This window comes from Dendroctonus ponderosae, unplaced genomic scaffold (assembly GCF_020466585.1).
Source record: "Dendroctonus ponderosae isolate FM_Combo_2020 unplaced genomic scaffold, Dpon_F_20191213v2 Dpon_F_20191213_2, whole genome shotgun sequence".
NCBI classification, from domain to species: domain Eukaryota; kingdom Metazoa; phylum Arthropoda; class Insecta; order Coleoptera; family Curculionidae; genus Dendroctonus; species Dendroctonus ponderosae.
This window is the reverse complement of record NW_026018165.1, coordinates 7,252,192-7,265,534: the sequence shown is the minus strand read 5'-3', so window position 1 is coordinate 7,265,534 and position 13,343 is coordinate 7,252,192. Positions and strand designations below refer to the sequence as shown.

At 33.8% G+C, this 13,343-nt stretch overlaps 2 protein-coding genes and 1 long non-coding RNA gene across 6 annotated transcripts in view; 1 reads left to right on the top strand and 2 right to left on the bottom strand.

Annotated features, from left to right (window-relative positions):
- Positions 1-13,343, top strand: part of LOC109537818 (probable G-protein coupled receptor CG31760) — a 117,305-nt gene that overhangs the window by 57,164 nt on the left and 46,798 nt on the right. The window contains exon 6 of the mRNA XM_019904720.2: positions 9,350-9,514. Coding sequence (XP_019760279.1) covers positions 9,350-9,514 — 165 coding nt within the window. The remainder of the gene's footprint in view (positions 1-9,349; positions 9,515-13,343) is intronic.
- LOC109537822 lies at positions 4,670-6,948 on the bottom strand. 4 transcript variants are annotated; one of them, XM_019904730.2, is made up of 3 exons: positions 6,814-6,948; positions 5,639-5,779; positions 4,670-5,159 (listed from the first exon to the last, which is right to left on the bottom strand). In XM_019904730.2, exons 1-3 carry the CDS (start codon positions 6,881-6,883, stop codon positions 4,888-4,890), a joined length of 483 nt encoding a protein of 160 aa, XP_019760289.2. In that variant the 5' UTR covers positions 6,884-6,948; the 3' UTR covers positions 4,670-4,887. The 4 variants fall into 4 exon arrangements, with proteins under 4 accessions (XP_019760289.2, XP_019760291.2, XP_019760288.2 ...); XM_019904732.2 differs by having other exon boundaries at positions 5,645-5,779; XM_019904729.2 differs by having other exon boundaries at positions 4,670-5,162; positions 6,814-6,947.
- Positions 8,237-9,004, bottom strand: LOC125503461. The gene is made up of 3 exons (XR_007280881.1): positions 8,689-9,004; positions 8,492-8,583; positions 8,237-8,432 (listed from the first exon to the last, which is right to left on the bottom strand). It is a non-coding gene; the product is annotated as an uncharacterized LOC125503461 (long non-coding RNA).

Here is a 13,343-nt window from a genome sequence, read left to right as displayed (position 1 = left end):
CGATAGGCGTCTGTGGATTCATCAAATAATACTTTGCAAAAAACAAACGGGCTAGCCGCAAACGTCCGTGCCGTATAGCGTGAATAACCCTGTATAGGCTCGAAAAACTTAAAAAATGACCGCATGAAGTGACCGCAATAACTTTACCCACTTAATATATTAATATCTTATGCATGGGCGGAAAGACCGCAATGGTCGATAGCCTTTTCAATGAATAAAGATTTGTTGTTGTTGTTATCTTATGCATATTTTATGAATTTCCACACCCTCTCTGAACTGTTAGTGAGGTCTGAAGAAAAATGGAAATATTCGTGCAAAAACCATCAAACTTGATGAGACCGTGAAAATGTGGCTACTTGAGCATTTAGTACATTTGCGGATACTTTTCAGGCTGCAGTATATCATATTTTCTCCCCAAGTCTTGAAATTCGGTAGATTTTCTACTTGTTTGAAAGTTGGTTTGATTCACTGCCGAAAATTCGAGATAGCGTTGATTGTTCCTAATCGGTTATCCCGGATGACAATAAAAAAATTACAACCATATTGTAACGAATGTGACATGAATCTTTATTAAGTTGGAAAGTGTCTATTGTTTTCATTCGATTTTCCGTTAAAAATACTACACATGTGTTTTGTTTCAATTTTATTCAACACTTTTAAGCTACTTAATCAGGTTTAGCTTAGTTTAATTAAGATGTCAAACCAAAGAGAAAAATGTTTGCGTTACATGAGTTGAAAAAGCGTCCGATCGATATTGCTCGAACGCTCGGCATCGACAAATCTAACGTCCGACGATCCATCAAGAGGTTTGAAGAGCTCGGCCATATTGGCAGCTGTCCAGGAGGTGGCGGGAAGTTCGCCCTCAGAACCAAACACATTAATCTGAGGCCAGAACCGTCAAGAACCTGGAGCTCGTTCGAGAACGTATCAGGCGAAATCCGAGGGTCTCCATGAGAAAAATCGCTCGTGGGACTGAAACAAATCGGGTATCAATCCGTTAAATAGCCAGCGGGTATCTCTATTTCAAGCCCTACTAGCTGCAAAACGTTTAGCTCTTCATCGACGATACCGATTGACCTACGACTTGAAAGATGCAAACGACTCCTTTGTCGCCACACTCCCCTTCAGTAGGAAAGAATCCTATTCCCTGAAGAGAAGCTGTTCACCGCTGAACAAGCCCACAATCACCGGGTATAGTCACCCTATACCTGGTAGGCAATAGCTTTCTGGTAGCTGCTTTTAGCAAGAAACTATGTATTTGGATAGTTCAAAGCTGTTTATTCGGTTATTTAGCATCATATTGAAGGTATCTAGAAGGACCGAATTCCCACATCTTTTTGTTTATTACAAATTGATTAACCTTTAACTTTTTTCAAATAACAGCGGGGGCCCACAATTTTATGTAAATGAATAAGTAATAAAACTATTATCTCTACATCTCCCTGACATTGTAGTTGTTGTTCCTAAGAAAATATATGATCTTCTTGATCGTTATTTTATGGAAATAGAGAGTCGGATAATTTCTTCTCCGTTAGATGCGACTGTTAAACAACTGTTAATAAACCCGAACCGATAAAGCTTATATTCGTGGGTTGTCTGGTTTCTTCTACTTGAAAATACCCTTGTTCCGGAGAAGACATAGATCTACTTGATCATCACTTTATATAACTAGATATTCGGAAAAAATTAACATATAAAACTCATTTTCGTGAAAAAATCTAACAAATCTCAATAATATATTGCAAACTGCGTGAATATTAAATTACAATGTCCTTCAATATATTCGAAAACGTACCTTTTGAAATTATTCAAATTTCACATCAGACATCACAAATTTCACATCTACAAACTAGATGCACAATATCCGATTTATATCTCTGTCTTGAACACTGCACATTCACTGTACAAGTTGGAAAAAAAGAGTCGTAATTCCCCAAACGCTGAAATAACATCTTAGCGAAGTTTTTCCATTGTATCGTGAGTGGGACCATTTTTGTTTCGGTGAGGTTTAGGAAATGCTCTGTTACGCACACCCAGAGCTAGTGATCTGTCGCTCTGGGTTGTGTGGGACTCCAGCTAAGCTGTTTACCCACTAAAACTCTTTCCTCACCGCCGAGCTGGTATTTGGCCTAGCACCACGCACCCCCTGCAGGTTGGTTGATCGCTCAGTCCCATCCTTAAGAGGTGTTTTTTGCAGGGGGCGTGTCCTGTTAAAAAGGCCACTATCATCCTTATTTTTTGTCTGCTTTTTAGCATTTCACTTTTACGCACTGGTTGTGGATGTCTCACCCACTGTTTTGCGGTAAGGAGGTGTCTCTTCCCAGTTAGTATGTTGTTCCAATATCCACTCCCGCCCTAACTTGGGCATGAGATATGCCACAAGCAGGTTCTTAGTTGGTCAGTGGTTGCTCGGCCCCTGCCTTAGCAAGTTTTCCAGCAATCTTCGTTTTGCTCCAGTTTGTCCTAGTTGTCCAAGTGAGTTTTACTCTGTTTGAGCTCCCAGTTAGGGAGTTCGACCATAACTTTTATAAAAAACCCACAAAAATAAATCTAAGAGAGTTAAATCCAACGAGCAAAGTGGCCACCGAATTGATCAATTGGTATCTATCGATATTTGGTGAAAATACTGGTTAAATCATTCAGTAGACCTTTGGGAATTATGGGTTGGACCGCCGTCTGCTTGAAAGTATGTTTTTGGCAATATTGTAATTTAAACATGAGAAATCAACTTTTGTTCAAATATACTGTAGGTATTAAAATCTGTTATATTTTATGCCCCCTGCTGTCTGTTGCAATTTCGTTGCCTAATATTTTTTTAGCATTTTAAACTGTCAAACAAATATTGGTTCTTTTTCGCGTTTTCCAAATACCACCTACAAAAAGGCATTCTACTCTCGTAGTTTCCAGGATATGAGAATTGGTTTACAAATATCCGGAATAGACGATGCTTATGTTTTCTTGTTGTTCGTTATTCAAATGTTATTTGTGTGTTTAATCTTTTTTTAAATGTTGTTTTTATTATTGAAAGTTGTTCATATGTTATTTGAACGGTAAATACCGAGTTTCTAGTGAAAAGTAAGATTTTGGCATTTTTTTAAATTTTTTAGTGGTTCAAAACGCAGTTGCAATTTTTGTATCAGAGTTCACTAGAGAGCCATGATAGAAATAGAAATAGAAATAATTAGATTATTTGGTGATGGAGCTCGAAGTAGCAGACAAGTCACGGAAGAATTCAATATGAGACATGCACAGAGGAATCCTATTAGACATAAAACTGCAGCAGGGGTAAATTTGCGTTTCTCAGAAACTGGAATTGTGTTGAACAGTGCGCTTCACGCTCAACTTCGGAATCGAGTTCGTGCCAATCCTCAAATGAGTTTACGTCTGAGGACTGTTGAATTAAATGTAAGTAAAGGCAAGATAAGAAGATGCCTGATTCGTCATAAAATAAAGCCGTTCGAACCGAAATGTCTGCATACGTTGAGACAAGGTGATGACTTGAAACGCTTAGAATCTTGCTTTTGAGTCCAGGGAAATTTTTTAAATGAAGGAACTTTTTTATGAAAAATTATGTTTACGGATGAGGCTACGTTCACTACCAATGGGATAGTATATTCTCAAAACTGCAGATACTGGTCTACAGAAAATCATCATTGGCTTATTAACTGCAAAAGCCAATATTCTTAAAAAGTTATTGTGTAGTGCGGAATTTTAGGTGACAGAATAATTGGTCCGTTTTTCGTCTACACTACCTTAAATGCTGAGCGATTGCTTAATTTTGTTAATAATCAATTATGGGGTATTATCGTAGATCTGCCTATCAACGTGCGACAAGAAATGCTTTTCCAACTAGGCGGTGCAACTATTCATTACCGGTTGGTCCGGGATTGGTTAAATCGATACTTGCCATTAAGATGGATTGGCAGAAACAGTCCTTTCGAATAGTGGCCCCCTCGCTTTCCTGACCTTGCACCATTAGATTTCTATTTCTAAAATACTACCAAGAATAAAGTTTACAAAGTAATGCCTAAAACTCGAGAAGAACTATGTGAGAGAATAGAACAAGCCTACTTTTCTTTTTTTATTTTGTTGAATTAATCATGTATTATTTCATTTTTCGTTGCTTTCATTAGCATCATTCTGAACAACTTTTTTATTAACTTTTTCCGATTTCTCTAACGAATTGCAAAATATGGCGAATTGTCCCTATTCACGAAGTAGTAAGCTGGGTTTTCATCTGAAATTAGAAATGGGCATCTGCTGAGTTGTAATAATATGTCCTATGTTCTGTAGTGCATAACTATCGTGATTTACTTTTTAAAACAGTAAAAAGTACTTACACTGGTCTTCCGAGCAAGCTTAAAATTACTAAAATCGAACAAGTTGTGTAGAAGTTGAAGATATTTAAATGGGTGCACTTTCAATTGCTTCCTCCACTTTTATTAATGTCGGTATGTCAAAGAGCCTTGAACCAAAATGATACAAAAATAGGCAAGCTTTCATACAATGTACGAAAGCTTTTTCTTTCTGAATTTGGTAATTTTCAGAGAAGGTCTGGAATTTAATATTTACTTTTTTATTGCGCCCCGTTGAGATGAAATGCGGAACGTAAAAATTATTTCCAGTAGAGGAATACCTCCGGTAGATATATTTAATTACAAAGGTAAAATTTATTTTGACATGTATGTATTGAAAGTTATACTACTTCAGTTGATATATAAATTCAAAATTGTTTTCATTTGAAGTATGAAAATAATTTAAGCGTATAAATTTAACATTTTATATTACAACAATTTAATTTGATATATTTATAATCACATTTGAACATGGTAATTAAATGGTAAATTCACTAATTAGCAATACAATAATAATACAAATGGGTGGTAATTAGTACAAGTAGAATGTAACGGCCGCACTAAGCATCAGAGATCCAAGTCTGATATTACTTATTAATGCCGATGAGCTGCTATTAGCTGGAGTGTCTGGAGTGTCTGGAGTGTCTGGAGTGTCCGGAGTTGTGTCATTGTAAGAAATTGTTACATTATTGCAGAAATCAGTGGTACAGTCTTTACAACTCCAATAATTGGTGGTATTCAATTTTAGCAAGTCATCAGAAGTGCAATTTAAATCACAGCCTCGTAAAACCTGATCATTAGCTCCTTCTGAAAAAAATATGTGTTACAATATGATAATTTTTAATAATCTCCTGAGTATAATACTAATAAATACTGACAAACGGAACTTGAAATCGTCTTCTTAGCTCGAAAATATAATGATCTATTTGTTTGGTATTGGATTTTTTAGTAGCTAAAAGTCATAAGCGATGTTTTTTTTTCGAAGTTGCAATGCACCAATTGTTCGACTACAACAATGCATTACGGGAATGTATTACTTATTGGCAAAACCATTGATTTAAATGTAAGAAAAAAACCAAAGAAACCAATTCTTTTATGTTGATTATTATGTTCTTAACCCGCCTCATACTGACATAGAACACAGATAAGCGATCATTTCAATTTCTGACTGTAGTTTGCTCTTTTGAATCGAATTGTTTAGCCTGCGTTTTCCATATTTACCTGTATGAAGAATTGAATGGGATATTAAAGGTCAGTTAACTATTAATTAATTAAGATTTTACCTTTATCTTTATACAACACCTCAAAACACGAAGTGTCGGTAGTGCAATTCTCGAATATCGTGAAGTCTGTTATATTAGCCGCAGTGCATGATGGATTGGCCGTAGTATTGCAGAAAATACAATTTCCTGCTGCTGAAGCAACTGGAACAAAAATTAAATATAACTTACAAAATAATTACCTTTCTTAGAATATACGTCGAATGCGAATTTTTTTGTGGACTGTTGTATATAAAGGGTGTCTCAACAAGAGCGCCGGATTTAATATTTAATAAAAATATGTACATATTTTTTTCGAACTAAGCAAAAATTTTTAAACATGAAATACGACATCCGGCAAATGACCACCACGAAACATCTAGCACACGGTAATTATTTTCATAAAATTCTGGATCACGTTTTCGCATACCTGTGGCCCTATTTCAGCAATAGCGCACCGTATCTCTTCTTTAAGGCGTTCAACTTCACATACACCTTTTCCTTCCCGTAACCCCAAAGAAAGAAGTCATCGGCGTTAAATCGCAGAATCTTGGTGGCCAAAGTTCATTCAAAATTGTTACTTTTGCGAAAATGTTTCTCATTTCTTTCTTCGTATTTGAAAACGGTCTATTTTTTATCCTTCATCCGAACATTAATGTTTTGCCTTTTTAGTTGACAAAGGATTGTGTCCGATCTACGCGGTGGTAAGAGTTCTAGATTGTTTAATTTTTTGAATTGATTATTGATAATCAAACATTAAGCTCTAAGCTAAATTTAACCAACTGTCAAGATCATTCATAATTTCAGTTAAATCATGATTCAATTCGACTTGAGCTTTTTTTCAGGGGTGCCGTTTGGTTGATTCAAAGATTCAAAATCAATTTTTTTTTATCCTTTGCAATGATGATAATAAAACAATTACTTATGTTTACCGCTCGATGTCCTTGTCAAGTGAAAGTGAATTTACTTATTATGAGAAGGTACTCTGTAATATGCAATCTTTTGCATAAAAGTAGCAAAGGTTGTCAATGTTTTGAATATCACGAATAATAAACCACGAATAATAAATAATAACCTTGTATCATTTTTTTGATCTTGGACTTTAATTTGCGAATTAGAAAACTTTCTTAAACGTTTCGAATTAACAGACTTTCTAAACGACAATCTTTGTTTAATCATATTAATTGTAGAACACTTACTGTCAGCTTGATGGTAAATAAAAGCCAGAGCACAAACTGCGTATATTACACTTTGCTTGAGAAACGACATTTTCTTGAAATTTACTCACTCAATCCAGGCTACACTCTTGTCACCGCATATTGTATGAACTTACTTATATATATTTTTTTCAATCTGTTAAAGTCTAGATTACCGATATCAGATTTTCAAGTGTTTTTAAGGATGTTTGATAAACGTGGTTCAACACTCATCGATTGAATGTTGAATCAAAAATTTCTCCATTCTGCACTCAAAATTGTTTACAACTAAAATGAGCAGATAGAAGAAGATATACCGAAATTGCAGTTTGTTATTCTTTTATGCCCTTTCTTTGCAGGCAAGATATTCTAAAACGCAAAAAAGTTGGAGGTTTGTTCAATAGACCTATTTCTGAGAAGCCAGGTAAGGCTTCTCGTTTCTTTAATAGTTTACCATTTTTCACACTTTGTTTGATTAATTTTTAAACAACCCACAACAAAGGAGAAATGCTTTCGTGGCCATTCGTTCAAACTGGTTAGTTTTTCGGGTTTAAAATTAACAATCCGAAAAAATCAACAGCTTCAATCATCTGAAACTCTTCAAAAGACATTTGTTTAAGAAATACTGTACTTGTAAGAAGTACTGTCCTGCTGAGCAATTGAAGCGATATTTAAATCTTTTCAGAATATACGATTTTTTCTTGGTGTTTTTGGTATGAAGTATATTTTTTCCTTATTTTCGTGCAATCATCATATAATAGAATTACTTAGTATTTCATTATTCGAGTTAATTGTTTTAATATCTTACATTAATTTTGGTTGGTTAAAGTTGGAAAATATAACGAATAATTTAATAAAATATAGCTTTATATATAAGGAATATTGTTAGCAATATAAATTTTCGTTTAAATCTATTTGTAACATGTGTCTACAGTTTCCATTCTAAAATCTCATTTTAAAAACAAAACATTTTACAATTTTAAAAGGGTATTTTTTCACTTCATATTAAATTAAACAACGTAACAGAGACGATGCAGATATTCTCGTTTTGTTTAATTGTTTAATACTAACTGCTTCATCCTATGTATATGTATGATTGTCTGGCGCTTTGAATTTGAAAACGTAGATCCACTACTGAATATAGTTGATTGAACGCAGAACTTTTTATTACTAATAGTTAATAATTGGCGAATATTTTGTTCAGAAGCCAGGTATTTAATTAGTGACTCCAGAATTATTCTTTCTACAAGAAAAGCCATTTAATTTTTCTACATGCAAATAAATACTAATTAAAATGGTTTTTCTTTTATTCCAAATCAAATTCATTCCTCAGTCATTTATGTCTCTACTTATTTATCAAAATACGTTTCGGTGTATTTTTCCACCATCATCAGTTTTTATGTGTAGCGTTGTTGCTGCTTTAAGCATTGGCATGCATTTTCTGTTTCTTTTATTGTTTGTTTCATTGGTTTGATTTATAAATGGGGTAATCTTACAATATAAAAATATTGCAATAAAAAATATTTTCAGTCGTTCTTTGAATGAAAATGATCGTGGTTGTTTCATTGCCTGGCTACAGCGATCTCCGGACCTGAACTCGTTGGATTTTTTCATTTGGGGACCTGTGAAAATACTTAGTTATTCATGCGTGCTCATATTAAGCAACTTTAATAATAATTACTCTGTCAGTGAGCTTTTATTATTTTTTTTTTAAATCTTCGCTTGGCAACTTGGATTCTGATAAATTTAATGTCCAATATTTTAGGAACCTGTCTAAAATGCAAACAAAGTAAATATGTTAATAGTAATATATGTTGCTTAAAATTAGCCATATAACTCGAATACCTAGCTGGACACCCTGTATAGCAACTAACTCACCTTTTTTTATCTGAATATCTTTCCGTTTTATTTAAATTTCCTTTCAATTTTCGGTGACCTTCTATAAACCTTATCTGCTTCGTGTCAACTTTATCAATCTATTTTACCTTAAAACACTTCTGATTTTAGGTTGCTGAGTGTCCTAAATAATATAATACTGACTCAAAATATTTTATCACTGTATAGTTGCGTCATTGCACTTAAAATGAACAGTAAAATACCTGGCACTTTTAATAATGATTTAAAAAATAGATTTTGATCTCTACCAGAGTTCTTTAATCATTTGACAGCGTGTTTAGTTGATTCTAGCAAAATCGATAAATAGCTCACTTGACATATTTTGACTTGATAAATTTTTCTGAATACTTTTCAATTATTATTTCGACTACTTCTGAAACATATCGTATTTGACATCAGTGAAATGAAATCTGATAGCGCTAATTTTATTTCAACATAATGTACAGTTTTAAGTTAATTGTAAAAAAAAATATTTCGATGCTTTGATAACAGAAATTGCATAATTTATCGAACCACAAATAATGTCAGTAATGATAATTGGTGCTGGTAGTAGATATTTTAATAATATATTTATTTTTTCTCTATTTCCAATAGTCTAAGTACTCAATTTCCATTTTTAAAATAAAGTAAATGTCTATTTAAGGTATGAAGATGCAGATTCTAGTCCAGGTTTACGTTCACCCAAATTCATCGAAAGTCCACCGAACATCTCGTATCGGGGATGGTGGACTTATCCTTATTACTCTTGTTCAGCCCGCCGGTGGTTGATGTCCTACAGTGTCCCCATTCCACCTCCAGGCCGAAGAGGGTAAGTAAATTCACTTAATTAAAATATTTTTTTATTAACCTAAACGCCGCAGTGATACTGCACCAATGATTAAACATAATTGGTATTTTAGTTATAATTTCACCATATTTTTCTACCATTTGTTTGTTAAAGCCAAAAAATATTTTTATTTTCGTGTGTTCGCTTAATATCTGGGATGAACGTGTGTTGTGTTGATTGAACTTTGGACAATAGTTTTTACATCTAATTTGAAATTTGGAGAAGATACTAAATACAAAAGTGGTAGATATTAACGTCTATTTATTTTAAGATAAAACCAATTGATACAGGGTGTCTCAAATTCAAGTGGCGGACCAAACTTCCTTTTTTTTAACGGAATGCTGCACTTTTTATTGTATATTCGAGCAATACGCAACATTCTACGCCTCTTCCATATAACTCTTCTATATTTATCTTCAACTATTTTTGAGTTAATAACCAATCTTGTACAGACTTTGACCACCCCATTTTTGCAACGAATTTGAAATTCACAGAAAAATTTACAGAAAAACTTGTTTGCTCAGATGCATTCTTTTTGATGTGGTTGATGTTAATGTTAAAATGGTCTTAGTAATTCTAGTATCGCCCTTGAAAATCCATATACAGGGTGATTCAAAATTGGCGTCATTTCTTTTAAGGGGTGATAGAAGCTCACTTGGGGACTACGAGAAAAATATTGAATTTTTTTTTTCGAAAATTTCAAGAGGATATTAACAGTTTAAGTTCAAATTTCAACTTTGTTATTAAGCATTATCTAGAAATTGTTCCATGTTGAATTGGTAGGATATTGGAATACTCAAGTATTCAAAAAAATTACGATCTTTGCTTCATGCATTCATTCAATCACAAAAAATTTTTGATATCAAAAAAGTTCTCTTCTACAATTTTTTGATGAAAAATCACAGCGGCAATGATGTTTTCTGTCATTAACAGATAGTTACAGGTGGATAACCCTTGTCAATAAAAACAATAATTTGTCAAACTGTGAGTTACTTTGAATTTCCTTTCACGAATTTGCGGATATGCGCTAAGTTCAGGGGAAATGCTTCAGTAACATAGCAGAAGCTCAAAGAACTCACGGACGAGGAGAGTGGTTCCAAACAAAGGACTAGGAGAGTGGTTCCAGGAAGAGAGTGGACGACAATCGATGTTCGGGTTCCAAGCACAGAGGAACAATTCGATGCAATTAATCGGATCAGGGCCTTCCAGGGGCACTCAGAGCACAATAACTGACACTTTCCGAAGCACCAATTAAATACCGAGGAGGGCTATGTTCCTACCGCGTTTGTACGATACACCCAGCACAAGGAGATACAAATGGAGCACGAGTTAATTAACTGAATACGAGAAGCTGCTTGATAAGAGTGGATAATAAGGAGATTACACAGGCACTAGCTTGTTTGCAGTTAACCATTCAAATGTTTGGTGTTGTGTGGATTATTTATGTAAACACCAAACCCCGCAGAATTCGAGGTTATGAGAACAGATTGACATGTCGAAAGTACGTTGCGCAGTCAACAAATCTTGTTGAATTTACCGTTCGTCCTTGTCTATCTTATTGTCACTCGGTATAATTCGATGGTTACTGGAGTTTTTCATAATGACGACGCAACAGGTATTTGCGCAATGTGCAATTAGGCAGATTACCTTCAAAAACATTGCTGCCGTATTTCTGATATAGTTTTTTGCAAATTTCTCAGTTTTTAATAACAATTAATTTATTTTACAATTTTTTCTGTACTCCTATAACAGCGCCAAACAACACCTCCAGAGCAATGACGCCAATTTTGAATCACCCTGTATATTTCACATAAAAAGTCATGTTGTGAGTGTTAGTGCTCCCCTACACTTCCAGATAACGTACAAAACATTTCACACAAAAGCCATGGGTTTAGTATTAGAAGGCGATGAATAGGCTTTATCGAGATTTCGCGTAAGAAAATTCGATAAATCCACATCATTTATCATGCTTAAGTTCTCTTTAGAGGGCTAATACTTTTTGTCCTTTTGGCTTTTGCTAGTGGATCTTAGTTTCTGGGGAACATGTCTCTAATGGGCGCATTTGATTTTACATTTTTACGCTTCTGGAGTTTGACTGAGAATGATAATTTAGTTGACATTGATAATGTCAAATTATCGACCCACTTTGGATAGCTAGTTAACGTATTGTCTGTTTACAAATCTTTAAAAGCAAGAGGTGATCATTGATCGAAACACTATATCTATTATAATCATGTTAATTTCAGGACAATGAAAATTGATTACTTTCAGCGGATAGAATATTCTGTTGTTTCAATTACATTCTCAATCGAAATATTTTATAAAAGTTGCAACAGCCAGAGCGACGAAGAAATTTAAACGAATAAATGCTTAAATTCAAATTACTCTTAAAGTAGGGCCAAACTGCCCTGAGTTCTAAAAAAAAATTGCACAGCAGCTTTTTTGTTAATGCTCAAATTATTTTGAATTCATAATTTTTTTTCTCAGTTCATAGCTCAAAATCACAGAAAAAATTGAGATGTTGTTTACTTTGAAAAAATCGTGTGCCTTTCAGTTTTTTTTGGAAAACTTTATACTTTTTTCTGCTATTTTCCATCGAGGATCAAGAAAAATAGTACAAGGTACGTGAGTCTCTTGTACCGCATTGTACTATTTCCAGTAATATATTTTTTTCTGTAATCTGTAAAAGTATGTCTTTTTGGTGTTGAATAAATATGATTTTTATGTTCGGTTCAGAAGACGACTTAGACGAAGTTATTTACCTTTTCCGAAAAGACTACCCTTATTTTCCACGAACAATTGTCTTGATCATATGGTAATTGGTTGATAATAAACTTAGATGGAATCAACTGACATTATGTAAATATAGTCCACTATTAAGAGAAATAATGAAGAAAATCGAAATTCTTTGAAAATATTGAAAACATGATTCAGATAGACTTTTGACTTTTTCGCAATTTTAAGCGGTTTAGCGATAAATAAACCACCAAGTCACAAAATGACTACTTACACTTTCGAAATATAAAAACAGATCAATAATTATTCGTGGAAGATAAGGGTAGGTTTTTCTGAAAATGTACATAATTCGAAAACTAGCGGTTTCATAAACTGCGAATAAATCGTGCTTGATGAACACCAAAAGTTGTTAATTTTGAATCAAGTGGCAAAAAGTACGAAATACAAAAATGTTAGATTCTTTTATTATCTACAACTTTTCCATTGCACGTTTTCCGCTGGGCGGTTACGTTTCACCGCAAGTTCAAAATATCGTTTTCCACTCCTAAACTGCATCCCCAGTTCACTATTTCTAGTGTTTTCGTTTATAGATAAGTTTTAAACAAATAATTTGGCTATAAATTACAAGCAAACCATAAAAATTTAAACTTAGTACAAAAGTTAAAACATTAAACTTTACGAAAAAATCAGGGGCGCCACTAAGGTGAAACCGAGTGTACTTTAACGGGGCTGTAGAAAAACACTGTAATTACCAGATGCGATATACTTCTAGTTAGGCTTTAGAATAAAAAATCCATATTCTAAACTAAATATGTGAAACTATTTTCCGAAAGGAATTTGGCTAAAATGCTTTTTGGCTTTTATTTCGTACCCACATAAAACTGTTTATTTTTTTACTGCTGTATTCTCATATCTCTAATTATTTTTAAGGAACCGTCTAAGGCCCAGCTAGAGGTGCTGGCTGTTGGCCCCAAATTTTTTAATCATTGCAACATCAAAACCAGACCATCCACGCGTTTAATTTTGACCTATCAATATGATTTAAATTGTCTTAATAATATTTGTTTACCATCTT

Excerpts from the sequence above, each read along its gene's own strand:
- LOC109537822 (XM_019904729.2), bottom strand. The coding sequence starts at position 6,883 with ATGTCGTTTCTCAAGCAAAGTGTAATATACGCAGTTTGTGCTCTGGCT. Across the intron at positions 5,780-6,813 it reads TATTTACCATCAAGCTGACA|TTGCTTCAGCAGCAGGAAAT; the intron begins GTAAGTGTTCTA and ends TTTTTGTTCCAG. Across the intron at positions 5,163-5,638 it reads GGTGTTGTATAAAGATAAAG|AAGGAGCTAATGATCAGGTT; the intron begins GTAAAATCTTAA and ends TATTTTTTTCAG.